The 16,537-nt window shown below is 36.7% G+C and overlaps 1 protein-coding gene across 2 annotated transcripts in view; it reads right to left on the reverse strand.

The window, feature by feature from the left end:
• Positions 1 to 16,537, reverse strand: part of eps15 (epidermal growth factor receptor pathway substrate 15) — a 32,040-nt gene that overhangs the window by 11,726 nt on the left and 3,777 nt on the right. For both annotated transcript variants that reach the window (XM_048208691.1, XM_048208689.1), the window contains exons 3-15: positions 15,326 to 15,415; positions 14,939 to 14,986; positions 14,754 to 14,849; positions 14,491 to 14,553; positions 14,204 to 14,329; positions 13,846 to 13,905; positions 12,779 to 12,979; positions 12,504 to 12,649; positions 12,207 to 12,360; positions 11,385 to 11,473; positions 6,568 to 6,640; positions 1,302 to 1,463; positions 683 to 880 (exon numbers count right to left, since the gene is read on the reverse strand). In XM_048208691.1, the coding sequence (XP_048064648.1) occupies positions 683 to 880; positions 1,302 to 1,463; positions 6,568 to 6,640; positions 11,385 to 11,473; positions 12,207 to 12,360; positions 12,504 to 12,649; positions 12,779 to 12,979; positions 13,846 to 13,905; positions 14,204 to 14,329; positions 14,491 to 14,553; positions 14,754 to 14,849; positions 14,939 to 14,986; positions 15,326 to 15,415 (1,506 nt within the window). The remainder of the gene's footprint in view (positions 1 to 682; positions 881 to 1,301; positions 1,464 to 6,567; positions 6,641 to 11,384; positions 11,474 to 12,206; positions 12,361 to 12,503; positions 12,650 to 12,778; positions 12,980 to 13,845; positions 13,906 to 14,203; positions 14,330 to 14,490; positions 14,554 to 14,753; positions 14,850 to 14,938; positions 14,987 to 15,325; positions 15,416 to 16,537) is intronic.

A 16,537-nucleotide genomic window follows, 5' to 3' on the forward strand; every position in this document is an offset into this window, starting at 1 on the left:
TGTCGAAAAAAATATCCATATTTTAACAAGTTATGAAGTAAAACATGCAGCTTCCGCTAGACCGCCTTCCGTATTGATATTATGAAGAATCATGTCAGTTACACTTTTTCCGTAAGCTGAAAGGCGTAAGACGTAGCGTAAGTTTTGTGAACACTTTTTTTTTTCTGCCTATGTTGAATACGGAATGCGGCTTGAACGAAAGCAAGATATTTTACTTCATATCTTGTTACATATGGATTTTTTTTTTACACAACCGCATAGCTTCGCTTCAGAAGGCCTTTATTAACCCTCTGGAGCTGTGTGGAGTACATATTTATGATGGATGGATGTGGATGGAAGCAATTTCTTTAGCTCATACTCATTGATCCTCGCCCACTGCCATTATAAAGCTTGGATGTGTCAGGATATTTATTAATATTTCTGGGATTATGTTCATCAGAAAGAAGAAAGTCATATACACCTAGGATGGCTTGAGGGTGAGTAAAGCTTGGGTAATTTTCATTTCAAAGTGAACTAATCCTTCAACTCAGGTAAAAATCACAACAATTTTACTAAAGAGGGAAAAAGCAAGGTATAATGTGTATATCTATTCATATAAAAAACGATTTCCAGTTCCCAGAACCAGTTAATGCAGATATGCATTAGTAAAGGTAACAAAGAAACAGATAAAAAGCTAACTAACCTGAGCAATATGTGTGTGGGATTCTTTAACAGCATCCTCTAGGGGGCAGAGCTGAGCACGAGCAGATTGAACTTTATCTCCCAGTTGACGCGTCTCTTCCTGCAGATGGAGCAGTTCTTCTCGGGCTCTGGTCAACTCATCCTCATAGTCACCGATTCTCTGCTCCTGCTCGGAGTGCTCCGCCTGCAACGACTGGATCTGGAGACACACACACAGATGAGAAAGGACAGAGAGCAAAAGAAACGATCTGAGATCAGTTTACTTGAGCCTTTTAAATGATCTGCACTGAGAATGCAACTATATCAATTTAAATGCAGTGGAGTTAGTGAAATGGTGTGATTTCTGCCCTTCTGTCTCCCTCTCTCTTCCTTTCACCAGTCACATACATTACAAACATTATGAAAATACATGCAAAATAGCATGTGAGATTAGGATTAGTGTGTGCAAGACTCATTCAAAATGGTATTCAAAGATGCCCAGATGATGTAATATATTCAGTGGATTTTTTAAATGTGCATCAGCGCATATTTTTTGGGCTGATGTTACCCACAATACACATGCTGATATTGCTAGTTTAATACACAGGCTTCATTTCTCTCTTGCTGTGTCTATCTCATACCAGTTGGCTCTCCTGGCTGCATTGTTGCTGAATGAGTCTGAGCTGATCCTCTAGAGCGCGTTTTTGCTCATCCAGCCTCTCCAGCTTCTCCTGCACCTCCTGTCGCTCTGCCTGGAGGCGGCTCAGTTCCTCTGACCCCTTCTGAACCTCCTCCTGCAGGTCCTAAGAGAAAGAGAGAGAGTTTGTGTTGAGAGGTCTTTATCGGCCTAATAATGAACTGGAGTTCATTAACACTAACAACAGGGCAAAGAGCTCATGCAGCTCTTAAAATAAAGATAAAAAGCACTAGGGTGTAAGAAGATAAAGAGATACTGTGTAAACCAGTTATAATATCACACCAGTCAGAAAAGTCAAAGTAAACAAAAATGCAATGAGACACAGCAATTATGTGCTCAAAAGTAACAATAGCTTCACTCTGATAGAATCATCTCATCCTCAAACAAAGGAATGACACCTCACAATAACACAGCATCTTTCATTTCTCAACAGTTGTTCCACTTTCCTCACAGAAGTGAAAAAGAACATTATACAAACAACAAATTAAATTCTGATCCTTGTAAAAACTGAAAGGGAAAGAAAGAAGTTAGGAACAGAAAGCATAAACAATGAAACTTGTAATGTTAGCCTCACATAGCCAGACTTTTGACCATCAACTATGGCCTTGTCCAAAATGGCGCATTTAAAGTGGACTTGCGGTTTCACGGCCTTCACTTTTTTTGTGTCCGTGAAATGAACAAAACCACAGTACATCCCATTGGACAGTTTAAGATTTGGCTTTATGCCGACCTCACAGCTGAATATTACCCAACAGCCCATGCAGTAAAGTGTAGACAGACATGTAGGAGGACTGTTAGCGCTTTTCCACCAGAAAAGTTTCCGTTCTGGACCCAGAGCCTGTTCTTGGCCAGGTGAATTGGAGCCTGTCTTGAATTGGCCAGGTGTTTTCATAGACTTGAGAAATAACGGTGATGTAACGCTGCTATGTATTGTTTACCTGACTATAAAGTTTAAAAATCAAACTCTACGAATCCTGGTGTTTGCGCAGGCAGTGCGGCACTTCTGTTTGCTGTTCACAGTAACAGTCCGGGAGTGATTCTAGTGTATCAGTAGCTCGCATAAACTCCCGGTACTCTCATCTGTCCTTTTTGGAGATATAATGAAACAATTGATTCACTCGCTCTCATGCCAAGTTTTGTATTTTTAGATATCAAGAGCAATGTAGTGCAACGTTATTACATTGCTAAACGAGACTGCCATAGACTGTGTCAGCATTTCTCCACTCCCCGGCTTTGTTCGAGACCAGCAAGTTTTTAGGGCTGGAGTCTTTCTGTCTCGCAAGTCGCAACCCACATTTCTGCAGTGGAAATGCACAAAACGGTTCAAGAACGGACAAAGGCCGGGAACCCGCACCGAAAGTGTGCCCGTGTAAAAGGGGTAAGAGAGGCCTGAGGGTGCCATCTGGAACACAACGCAGCTTATTCTTGTCAAGAACTGCCCACTTAAACAGGAAGATCTAAACAACATGTTAAGCAACCAACCAATTTGTTTTGTTTTCCTGCTGTTTAGGGGTGGGTTTATCTAAAATAGTTTATACCACAATAATAGACCACAAAAAAACAAATCTTGTAATTGTAGAGAAGTGTTGGTCAGCAAATAGCAGAGTAAAGCAGAATATACAAATCATATACAAAATGAGTATATTATTTGTTTATTTTAGTAAGGTTTACAACTTAAATTGGCTTGAAAAAAAATACACTACCCGTCGGTAAGTCTCTTATGTTCACCAAGGCTGCATTTATTTGATCAAAAACACAGTAAAAACAATAATATTGTGAAATATTACTACAATAAAAAACGCTATCTGTTTTAATATACTTTATAAAATGGTTAGTTCCTGTCCTTGATTCTGATTGGTCAATAGCTGTGTTTTATTCACAATAAAACACGGCTATGACTGCTTCACCCAACGGTTCTGTGTATCACTACACAACACCCTTAGCAACCACTCTTAGCAACGTAAACTGTATGTTTTCAATTGATATTGTTCATTGAAGCTTACTGTATTATGTAGAAGAGTATTGTGAGAAAAAGAGTGAGCGAATTTATTACCTACATTCATATTTAGCATTTTCCTTCAGGTCAGTCCTATGTTCATAATAAAAAATCTGTTTAAATGTCCGATGTATTATCTTGTCTTTTTAACAGTTATGGGGTTTCCCGTGACTGACAGCGCTAGTCAAAGCATTTGTCAATTGCGTCTTGTTCCGTGATCACAACAATTCAGTCTTTTCAATGTAAAAGTCTTCGCTACTGACTGACACACTCATAAAGACATTACTTTGCCACCATCTAATGGCGGCAAAGTTTTGTAACTTCTGTTGCTGTTCGCGGTCAGGGACTATTTTTTCTGGCGGAAGGAAAGCTTTTAGTAAGAATTTACTTTATTAAAGTTGTATTGATGCTGTGCATGTATATGTATATATATTATTATTTATATAGTTGGTGTTCCATGTTATGCATGGCGTTGCAACCCCTTCAGCCGTGACTTATTTCACGATACAGCACAGCCTCTCGTACCATATTGCTTAAAATATAATTTATTCCTGTGATTATATTTTTGTGATTTATTCCTGTGAATAAATTCCAGCCACCATTACTCCAGTCTTCAGTGTCAAATAATCCTTCAGAAATTGTTCTATGCTGATTTGGTGCTCAAGAAACATTATTATCAATGTTGAAAACAATTGTGCTGCTTATTATTTTGGTGGAAACAGTGATACATTTTTTAGGATTCTTTGATGAATAGAAAATTCAAAAGAACGGTATTTATTTGAAATAGAAATCTTTTGTAGCATTATAAATATCTTTACTGTCACTTTTGATCAAAACAATGCATCCTTGTGAATGAATGAATGAATGAATAAATATTTTATATATATATATATATATATATATATATATATATATATATATATATATATATATATATATATATATATATATATATATATATATATATATATATATATATATATATATATATATATATATATATATATATATATATATATACTGGCCCCAGACCTTTTAATGGTACTGTAAGTATTCTTTTTGACATTTAATAAAGTAATCAAAATGAGCAGTCTTTGATACAACAGAATCAGTAAATGGGTATACATATTTTTAACATAAAGAATGGGTAGAGCCAGCCAATTAAATTGAAACTGCGAATTTTCATCAAATCGTGCGACTTATATGAGCAATATTGTCAATAAACGGCTGGCAGGTAATCTGAGGCACAACATTCTATGATGAATACTCTAGAACAATCTACAATAAAACACTGTATATCTGACTGTACAAAAGCAAAGGTTAAATACTGGACAAAGGTGAAAGGCACATAAAGATGTCAAGTATAAGAAAAGAATCAGATCTGAAAGGAAACAAAAGAAAAGGATGAAAAGACAACTGTCATTTCCACTGTCTTTCACCTTGAGGTGCTATGAGAACACTGGGTGACAGTGAATGATTGTGTCCTAAAAATAACAGGTCTACAGCAGCAGAACCGAGTAACTGCTCAGGGTGAAGGAGGAAACCTTCACAAGTCTAACGCACAAATGTCTCCTCGTCCAATCAGAGGCTGCGCTGGGAGCTGACAGCCCCTGAAATAGAATCTATTCATCATACCAGGGTTTAAACACAGCGGAGGTTCGTACTAACACATTCTTATTTAATTATTCAGCACCTTGAGCAGCCTACCAGCACCATGCGTTTCAAGGCTAATCTATAAAGAGCCTAAACAAATATTGATTACATTCATAATTTGTGAGAGGCCCTCATTGCCTCTGATAGCTTACAATATTGATTTTTAATTCTCTTAATGTTGCACTTTTGCATAGGTGAAATCATTTATTTGTACTTCTTTTTTCAGAGAGGACGACATGGAGAGACTTATGAACCATATGGGCGTACTTTTGTTTAATGGACATCAATTGAACTGCCCTCTGAAGACTGTGGTAATTCAAGAGTGAGAACCATTTTAATTGTTGTTTATACAGGTAATGTATTCAGATCCAAAAAAGAAAAGAAAACAGCAGGATAAGTGGCCTTGTTTGATGACAGGAAAGGAGAGCTGGACCAGCTGTGATATCAATATGCCATCTAGTATCCATATGCACACACATATCAGGCTGTCTTCTCTTCCTGTATGCTTACACACACACATAATTGTTTTTCCGGTTCATTAGGCATCCATCTGTCAATGCATTTTAACACTAGTGCTGGCATGCTTCATTCTCTTAATGAATGACCGCATATTAAAAGACTATCCTGGACCTGTACCTGGCATCTAATTCAGCAGCCTGCAGCATCTTCCAGTCTACAAAAACAGCTTATTTTCAGATACATACACAGGAAATTGAATTATCACACCGTGGGAGAGAGCGAGAGAGAGAGAGAGAGAGGGAGGGAGGCAGCTTAGATCTCGATGGAAATGAAAAACATCAAATTTATGAGTCAGGAAGCCAGTGCAGATATATAGGCCTTGAACTTCTTTCAACTCTGCTGACAGACAGTGAGGAGAGAACCGATCCACAATGAGCAGAGAGGACAGACAGATGATAGCGAGGACAAATCAGACAGACAGGGAGCTTTTGAAAAACAGTTGGCTCCTGTTCTCCTTTTTCTGGCCCTTTATTGATCCAAGAAGTGGTCAGTAAAATCTAGACATGATGATGTATGAAACAGTCAATATGGAAATAACTCTAATAGAGCCAGCTGTTTTTAAACAACTAATATAAAAATTATTTAAAATAAAACACAGAAATAACTTTAATGCAACCAGCTGCCTTTAAATAAATAACATAAAATGATTCGAAATAAAATAAATAAAAAAATCTAAATAATTTGAATGCAGTCAGATGTCTTTAAACAACTAATATAAAAATGATTCAATAAAAAAAGGTTGAAATAATTTGAATGCAGTCAGATATCTTTAAACAACAAATAAAATGATTCAAAATAAAATTAATTTAAAAAAGAAGAAATATTTTAAATGCAGCCAGCAGTCTGTAAACAATTAATATATTAAAAAAAAAGATTAAAATTAAATAAAAAAAATATATATATTTCAGTACCCTGTGCATTATTAAGCTATATTCTGTCTATGTATACACATGTGAATAAATATCTGAATGTCTATGTCAGGTCAGCATCACCAGTCAAATAAAAACAACACATTTCAGTTTAATTTTAAAATAATTCATACCTGGACTTCGCTGGTCCTCTGTCGTATAGTTTCCTCCCTCTCTTTGATGTCCTGTTCCACCGTGCTCTTCTCCCTGAAAGACCAGCACAGACATGAGTATTTAATGACAGTGGCGACGGCTGGTACAGACAGCCAGCCGCCTGGAACAGCATGGACAGCATCTCCCTCCAGCACCATCTCTGCATCTGCTGCCTGAGCTTGTATGTGTGAGAAAAGAGAGGCTGTACGTGAGTCAGTGTGTCAGAGCTGCACATGAGCAGATGGTTTTCTGAACGTCAGGAAGAGTGGGAGGAGGGAATAGATGGGGGATGTGGGGTTGGAATACATTAGAGGTGTTTTCACTCACCCCACTGTCTGTATCGTCACCTTTTAGGTCATGCAGGTTAAATTTAGCAAACAATTCTATAACAACTACATTTCCTAGAAATGTGAGTGGTGCTTGCTAGTGATAGACCAATATATTAATTGTCTGATGTCTGGCCATTTTGATATATATACACACACTATAAAATTTCAAAAGTTTGGGGTCGTTAAGATTTTATAATGTGTTTTTGAAAGAAGTGTCAATAATATTGTGAAATCACTGATTTCAATATATTTTAAAATAATTTGTGATATAAAAAAAATAAAAATAATGTAATCTAATCCAGTGATGGCAAAGCTGAATTTACAGCAGCCATTATTCTGCATTCCTGGCAATGTCGTAATTACCGTAATTTCACGTGACGTTCCTCGGACCGGGAATTATGCGTTTCTATGGCAACACTATTAATGCCTAAATTAATCTGCAGCAGTCAGGTGGTACAACGGTCTTGTGGCTCTCAGAAAATTATATATATATATGGGTCAAAATTATCGATTTTTCTTTTATGCCAAAAATCATTAGGATATTAAGTAAATACCGTGTTCCATGAAGATATTTTGTAAATTTTCTACCGTAAATATATGGATATGTGTTGCTAAGGACTTCATTTGGACAACTTTAAAGGCAATTTTTTCAATATTTAGATTTTTTTTGCACCCTCAGATTCCAGATATTCAAATAGTTGTATCTCGGCCAAATATTGTCCTATCCAAACAAACCATACATCAAGGGAAAGCTTATTTCTTTCATGAGATGTATAAATCTCAATTTCAAAAAATTGACCTTTGTGACTGGTTTCGTGGTAAATATGTGTGTGTACGCTCATTTGTAACGTATATATACACCTTAGAAACTGCTGTTCTAGAGTATTGTGAGATATAACAATTTAGAGCCAAGAAATGGCTGATATATGTTGCTATGCGGTTGCTAGGGTGTTCTGAATGGTTGCTTAGTATTACTCTGTGAGTGCTTACTGGCCAAATCAAAAGAGTCAATGGGATTCTTCTATGGGTCAATAGGAAATTTTCATCATGCAAATAATCCTGAAACTTTAGTAAAGTAATAGCACACCTCTCTTCAACAACAACAAAAAAACCATAATACTAACTACGAGCAAGAGTAATAGCAATACTTACCAGCACCACTAACTGTTAAACTCAGGTAAGAGACTCATTTAGTGAACACTTTTATACCAAGAGTACTCATTACATGGAGGGTCATCCTGGGATTAAGAGTACAATAGGTATGTTTACATGCATTAATATTTCTCAACTGGAAAATATCCAATCCAATTTCAGATCTGGAAAGTTTTGTTTATGTCAACCATAAACGTTGCCATCCAATTCACATTTACATGTAGAGTGCATTACATTACTGTGCCCAGTCAGTGAGTTCAGAACTGGAAAAAAAACACTGCAATAATGTCACAGGAGCTTCTGTAACCAGAATTGCAGTTTTTGCCTTGATGATATATATAAAAAGAAAGCTGACACATGTCAGAAGAGCTTTTCAGCAAATATTTAGTAAATATTCTGTCACCTTCATTGAACAGTTCATAAGATGAGATCTAAATAATCGCACATTTTTAAGACTTAAATGTATTTAATCATATGCATCATGGTATTGAGCATGTGCGCAAGGTATTTTTGATTTTTTCCTGTTGTCTGTTGATCTAATTATTTCAGGTCTATAAACTGATTATTTCGGTGCACGTACACATAGATAAATGTTTATTTGTCATGGTACTCATCTTTAAAGGTTAAAACCATCCACCCTTTGGTTACTAGCCCAGACTTTAACCACAACGCCATACCATCCATGCATGGGAAATCAGATGCTTTGTTAAATGCATTTGCATGGTAAATCCATTTCTAAACATGTCAACTACCATCATCTTAAAGGGCGATGGTGTGAAAACGTATTTTCTTAGTCACAGCTCATTGTGTCATTGCATGTGAAAACTTAAGATTTTCTAAAACTAATAATGTAAAAACAGGTATACGATGATGCTGTAATGTTTCTTTATGTAGAATCGTTCTTAGCTTACAAGGCTTGTGATCTAGAAATAGTAAAACAGAAATATTACAAAAGGAAAAGAAAAATGTTACACGAAACAAGATTTATCAGCGCATCTTTCCTGGATAAGGCTGAACTGTATTAAGCTCTGACTCAACGTTTCCTCCCAGATTCTGACACACTTAATTTATGCTGCAGTCTTCCCAGCAACAAGAGAAACACACATGGATCTGACCAAGAGTCAAACACACACGCTGTGAGTCAGAGACTCCCAGGAGAAAAGAGAGAGGAGGAGAAAACAAGAAAATAGAAACACTATATAAATAATACAGGACAAAATGAGGGCTTGAAATAAAAGTCTTGCCAACAGTCCTAAAACCACTTAGAGGCTGATCTTGAGCAGCCCGGATCAGCCAAAAACAACAGAGCATAAGTAGTCCAAATAGTCTAAATGCTTTTCTTTTTTAGAATGAGGGTGTGGCCTGTTCTTACCTGTCACCTGAGGTCGCCCGTTGCCGTGGAGATTTAAGGCAATCCCGAACCGCACGCATCATTTTAGTGACAAACAACAGCCCATCGTATAGAACCTTTCTGTTTTCTATCCTTTCTTCTCGTCTTCTTCTGCACACTCCATTTCAAGCAGACTCATTACTTCTCACTTACAGTCTGGCACTCTTTCCGTGAAGGAGGAAGTGAGAAGTGCTAGAACTGCTGTGGAGCGTCTATTTCATGCTAAGAGTGAGTGTGCTGACAGGTGACTGTATCTGCTTTTGCTCAAAGTCTGTAAACCAAAGACGGAGGGAAAACCAGAGGTGGGGGCATCTTCCTCTTTCTGTGTTTGTGTAAATGAGAGCTCCACCTCTCCTCTGTGGGCTAGTGACTCCCATCACAAGGTGTTAACTTCTCTGGAGACTCAATGCTTACAAGAAGTGATTTAAGGACTCATATACGCCACCCACACGTGTTGCATTCAGAATGAGTACCTTTACTTTTATCATCTTTTGTACACATATTAGGAATGATTCGTTCACCTATAAATGATATTCCAAACACATATGATGTCTGAGAACCACACATTTTTGAAGAATATGACAAAAAGCACTGTAGATTACTTATAAAGCCCTGAATGGTCTGGCTCCTCAATACGTGAGCAAGCTCCTATCACTTTATAGTCTTTCATGCCTACTGTGGTCTCAAAATTCTGTCCAGTTGATAATGCCTAGAATATCAAAATCGATTGCAGGTGGTAGATCCTTTTCTTATTTAGTACCCAAACTCTGGAACAGTCTTCCTAGTGTTGTTCGGGAGGCAAACACACTCTGTCAGTTTAAATTTAGATTAAAGACCCATCTTTTTAACCTAGTATTCAAATAACTATCACATTTCTATAATTCAAATCCTTTAAAGGATTGTTAGGCTGCATAAATTAGGTCAGCTGGAACCAGGAACACTTCCGTTCCCACAACACCCAATAAATCTGTTACATTGTAAAAGGAATGGCATTTAAGCTAATATTAGCCTGTCTGTCTCTTTCTTATCCTGAGATTACTGTATTAAGCCAGAATGGGTCTGCACCCAGACCAGATGGTAGACCTGCACCTAGAGAGGACCACAACGCAGCCCTGAACGTCAGCAGAAACCATAGAGACAGACCTGTGAGGAAGACCTCGTCAACTAGACAGCCATCGGCGCAGATCCTCTGCATACCTTACTCAACAACATGAGGATGAGCAAACAAAGACAATTTTCTAGATCCAATCAATTCCCAGCAGGAAAAAACAGGCCACGCCCTCTATTTATCTCATTCAATATTCTACTTCAGTCAGAAAATCAGTCACAATAACTGAAGAAAAGTTGGTCGCAACTTCCGTTTCACGCGGACTTTAACAAAAGTGATTTTATTTGTCTAAACACTGTGTGATTCAGACGATCTAATTAAGCTTGAAATGACCTTGCACATTACGATGACAGAGCGAGGAACATTAAGTAATGAGATACTCATTAAAGAAAGCATTCATCAGTCCAAGTGCATCTATCATGACCTGAGGACACATTTGGCCACAGTGACACTGGAGATTATTGTCAGACCCACACTTCTGTTTTTGTGGTTTCATAAGCTCCTGTGCACCTGTGTGAGGGCATTGTGTGGAAACTACAAACACACACTATGTTAAAACAGATGGCCTGATAGTACAAAAAAAGAGAAATAAAGAGTATTGTATGCTAAAAATGAAATTGAAGCCTTGAAAAGACTGACAGAACATCAATGCAGTTTCCCCTATGACTTCCTTTATGTATAAATATCCACAGTCCGTGGCTCCATAATACGTATATCAAGTTAAGGCCAGAAATTTTAATTCAGGTGCATTCAGGTGTTTTAGTTTCACATCAGCTGTCTTGTGGACATGGGGAGAGAGAAGTAAGATCATCAACTCACCTCTGTAGATCCATGATTTCATTAGTGAGGGAGTCCAACTCTTTAATTGCGGAGAAATCTGCAGCAGCCTGTACTAACATAGCATTGTTCTGATCGAGAGCAGGGAAGAAGAAAGCATAGAAAAGAAGGAAAAATGGATTTTAGTTTTAATTCTATACTTTTTTCCCCAACTACATTAATTTAGATCCATGAGGCGATAATTCAGTCGCACAAAATGTGTATTAAAAACCTTTAACCCAATAAACACTACCATTGAAAAGTTTGGGGTCAGCACTTTTTTTTTTTTTTTTTTCAAGAAATTCATACTATTATTCAGCAAGGATGCATTAAAAAAAGTGATAGTATTGTTACACAAGATTTCTATTTCAAATAAAGTGCTGTTCTTTTCAACTTTTTATTCAAAGAATTCTGGAAAAAATTGTCTTGAAAGTACCAAGTTTCTTGAGTACCAAAACAGCATATTAGAATGATTTCTAAAGGATCATGTGACACTGTAGACTGGAGTAATGGTTGCTGTTATTTTAAATATTTCATAATATTACTGTTTTTACTGTATATTTGATTAAATAAATGCAGCCTTGGGGAGCATAAGAGACTTCATACTGATCATACTGACCCCAAACTTATGAGCTGTAGTGTATAAGAGAACTTACAAAATAAAGACATACAGCAGCAAGCTAGTAAAAAAAAAAAGTGAAAATCTAAAAGGATTTAAGGATTGGTCAGAAACAAAAACAATCCTAGCATCTTCTGCTATATTTTCACATTCAAAACAACAACGACAAAAACAAATTTCCACCTATGATTCAATGAGCATTGTACCTGTCGTGCCAGTCTATCACAAGGAGGGATCATTTCTGGAGAGAGTGTCTGGGGTGGGTCTATTCCCTTTGAGAGCTTCTGATTGATTAGATATAGAGCTAATGCAAACTGATCCCGGGTCAGCTTCCCGACGTCACCTATATCACAAAGCTCCCTATAGAAAGATGCAGAAAAAAGTAACATTACAATACAATTCCATACAGTTTTAGTGTTTGCAAGATATGGATTAGGTCTAATGAGCATTTATGGAAAATGAAACCAATAACAGATATTTAAATCCAAACAGTGGCATCTCACCAAATGCGGGCTAAAGTAGCAGATGGCAAACCCGTCTTCAGAAATATATCTCGGACCTCAGCACCAGATACTAAGCCATCCATGTCACTATCTGTCTTGGTGAATAAGTCATCGTATTTGGCTTTATCTGCTGGAGATACCACCCACTGCACACACACATTTATACATAGATGTTTGTTAATGAAGCTCTGGATATTTTCAAACTACTCTTGCAGAAAGTACCAGAATCATTAATAAAAACTAAATTATCAATAAGCTGTTAAAACTGATGTGACCTGTGGTGGTGTAGGTTTTGCTGGCAGTGTTTTAGATCCAGAGTGGGCGGAGCCTCTCTCTTTATGTTGTGCTGGAGATGGTAGGAGGGGCACCACAGGAGGCGTGGCTATTTTTTTCCGTTTTGATGGTGGAATCAGAGCGGCAGGCAGAGACATGGGAACTGGCTCGGACTCCAGAGCTCTGTATACCAAATACATAGCCTAAAACACACAAACACACACAAAATATGTGAACTATTAACACTGGACAAACATCTTGTGTTTTAAGACTAGTCTTCAAGAATAAAATCAGTGTAGAGTAAAAGGCAGCTTTTCACAAACAGGAAACAGGTGAAGTCACCCTTGAAAAGAAGGCAAGATGAAATGTAATATGCAAAGATACTAATAAGCCAGTTATGGGTTGAAAAACAGAGTGACTCAAGTTTGTGATAGATATAACTGATAGAAAAGAGTCACGTTTTCCTTTATGATGGCAGAACCGAGCAGAAACATGGGAACCGCCACAACAGCGTTAGCTGGAGTCTAGACTTGTTTAGATTGGCTTTAGACCAGTGCTGTCATTGTTAACTAAAACTGAAACTAAAACTATTAAAAATAATCCTGTTAACTGAAAATTTTACTTGGAAAAAATACTGAAGTATAAACATTAAATTAAATGTTTATATAAATATTATTATACATTCATTATAATATTAATATTCACATAATATAATATTAAATATATTAATGTATTATATTATTATAGAAATATTATAACAAACGAAAATTAGAAATGTTGCCTTGGTAACTAACTGAAATATAAATATAAACTAATAATATATATAATATATATATATATATATATATATATATATATATATATATATATATATATATATATATATATATATATATATATATATATATAACTAAAACTATAAAATGCAACAGCACATCTGAAAAAAATAAAAAATCTGAAAATATAAAATAAAAGCTAATTCTAAATGATAATAAATAATATGATAGGATATAAATAACAGTTAAATAACACTGCTTTAGACTTGAGCAATAAAATTGTTTGAACTCACCACAGCAAACTCATCTTTGTCCAGCATGCCATCTCTGTCAATGTCACTGAGTTCCCAAACCTATAACATTTATTCCGATAAGAGAGGTCAGATCGTTTCTGTCCATTAAATCATTATTACTGATGTGCAGAGTTATGTAAAACTTCATTTAAATACATTTTGAAGTGGCATAGTTTTCGCCTTTTAAAAAGTTTTCGCCTTTTAAAAGACCCAACACTTTCAAGCTATAGCTGAAGAGTGCAGCCTGGTGGTTAGGCCTAAAAATGCACCTTTATATAAAAGACCAGGTAAAAGTTTTATCTTCAAACCCCGCATTGCACTATCATTATAACCCTGCTTGCCACCGTGCTCGTCTTACCCTGCCAAGAACATCCACAGGGAGCTTAGAATTGAGAAGCACTGGTTTGACCTTATCTCCTGTGAGCATGCCACCCACTGGAGAGAGGCTGTCGAAGATGGCATCGAATTTCAGCTTCTCCTCAGCCTATATGACACGCACAACACGCAAACACATTCATAAATGAGCAATTAAGCAACTGAAGCATTAAACTGAAAGGTTAATCTAATTTATGACTAATTCTAATTACAACATTTATCAAGCAACTTCATTCTAAAATAACCACAAATCTGTTGGCGATATCTGACCTTGACAATCCACGGGCAGTCTGTGGGCACGGGGCCAAACTGAAGAGGACTGCTAGTGTCATGCTAGACAGGAAACAGAAGAACAGCCATTAACTCACAAGAGACATAAAGCTGTTTTCAACACGTAAGCAAATAAAATCACCAACTCAGCAGCTTTTAAGTCATTCGTAATTATATTCCCAGGTCCCCCTGGTTTATGAGGGACATGTGATGTCGTTTTCCTGGTCTGGTGAAGAGGAAGAGGAAGTTAAAGTCTGACTTACAAACTTTGGGGGAGGGACAGCAGTGTTTAGGCTCTTAAGAGACACTTCAAGTCCATTCTGAGCACATGCCACCAAACGGAGAGCTACAAAAAATTGCTGAGAAGCAACAAACAGACAAATATAGTTGAGAATATATTGCTCAAACATTTTTTTTTTAAATAACGAACCATAATGTTTCAAAATACCTGCTTGTTTAGCGAGCCTTTGCGTTCGGAATCTGCCAAGTCCCATATCTGTGGAACAAATTTGAAGCAGGTCGAATCAGTCATTTAGTGCTTTACTTGAATGACACAATATTGTATGTGCATAAAAAACTTGTATGTTGAAGTAGTTTAAGGAAGAAGGTTTCAGTAGAAAGAATTTCTAAACATTTTCACAAAGTAATGTAATGCAAAATGTAGTAAAACACAACAAATTGTAGGAAATCAATGTAGTGATACAAAGGAGGAGAAATTACACCATCTATCCTTTTCTATTTAAGTCATCTTGATGTTTCCAGCATGTTTCTTGAATCAATTCATTGATTTACTTTTCCCACACTTCTATATTGGAAGCATGCTAATTGATGTTACCTTGCCAAGGACCAAGTCTGCAAGGCCAGATCTCTTTAAAAATAAGGCTGCATCACTAGCTCCTACACGCCCACTGCCGGACGGATCTACCTGTGGTGGAAATAAAGCATAAATCGTTAAAAATATTTTAAGTTTGGGGTCTGTAAAGTTTGTTAATGTTTTTGTAAGCAGTCTCTTATGCTCACCAAAGCTGCATTTATTGGATGAAAAATACAATAGAAAAAGTAATATTGTGAAATATTATTACAATTTAACATACTGTTTTCTATTTGAATATATTTTAAAATGTATCTTTTTCTTGTGAAGACAAAGCAAAATTTTCAGCATCATTACTCCAGTCTTCAGTGTCACATGATCCTACAGAAATCATTCTAATATGCTGATTTGCTGCTCAAGAAACATTTCTTATTATTATCTATGTGGAAAACAGTTCTGCTGATTAATATTTTTGCTGAAACAATTCTTTAATGAACATCTTTTGTATCGTCTGTCAAACGATTAATTGCAATTAATCGCATCAAAAATAATGGTTTGTGTTTACAGAATATATGTCTGTACTGTGTATATGTATATATAAATACCCACACGCATGTATATATTTAACAAAGATATATTAATATTTATATATAAAATACTTATATAAATATGTACGTACATGTATATACATAAGTATACACAGTACACACACATTATGTAAACACAAACTTATTTTGTATGCGATTAATCGCAATTAATCATTTGACAGCACTAGTCTTTAATGTTAATTTTGATCAATTTAAAGGTGCTAAATAGGATCTTTTCGTTGAATGAGAAACCAAAGACTGTTACTGAGTTTTTTAAATGAGCGCATGCGTAAGAACAACCCCCCTCCTTCACAGCTCATTTTCAAGGGAACGCCTCCCAAAACTCGTGCACGAGTATTGGAACACGAGTGTTTACCACCGCCATTCGCTGTGTCGTGTTAGTGGATTCATTATGTCGGACTCACCGCAGGTAACTCATAATCTGCAGTTGTTACTCCTGTCTCCTGACAAAAACATTGCATGCAGCGCCTGTAGAGTGTGGAAAGTTACTGGAGCGCGCAGCCGCGCTAGTCTCTCACAAGGAACGTAATGGCAGTGATTGACAAGCCAGAGGGCCAATCCGCGCACGTCTCTCACAAGGAATGACACGGCAGTGATTGACAAGCCAGAGGGCCAATCGTTTACGCGA

Source organism: Megalobrama amblycephala, linkage group LG12 (genome assembly GCF_018812025.1).
Source record: "Megalobrama amblycephala isolate DHTTF-2021 linkage group LG12, ASM1881202v1, whole genome shotgun sequence".
NCBI lineage: Eukaryota > Metazoa > Chordata > Actinopteri > Cypriniformes > Xenocyprididae > Megalobrama > Megalobrama amblycephala.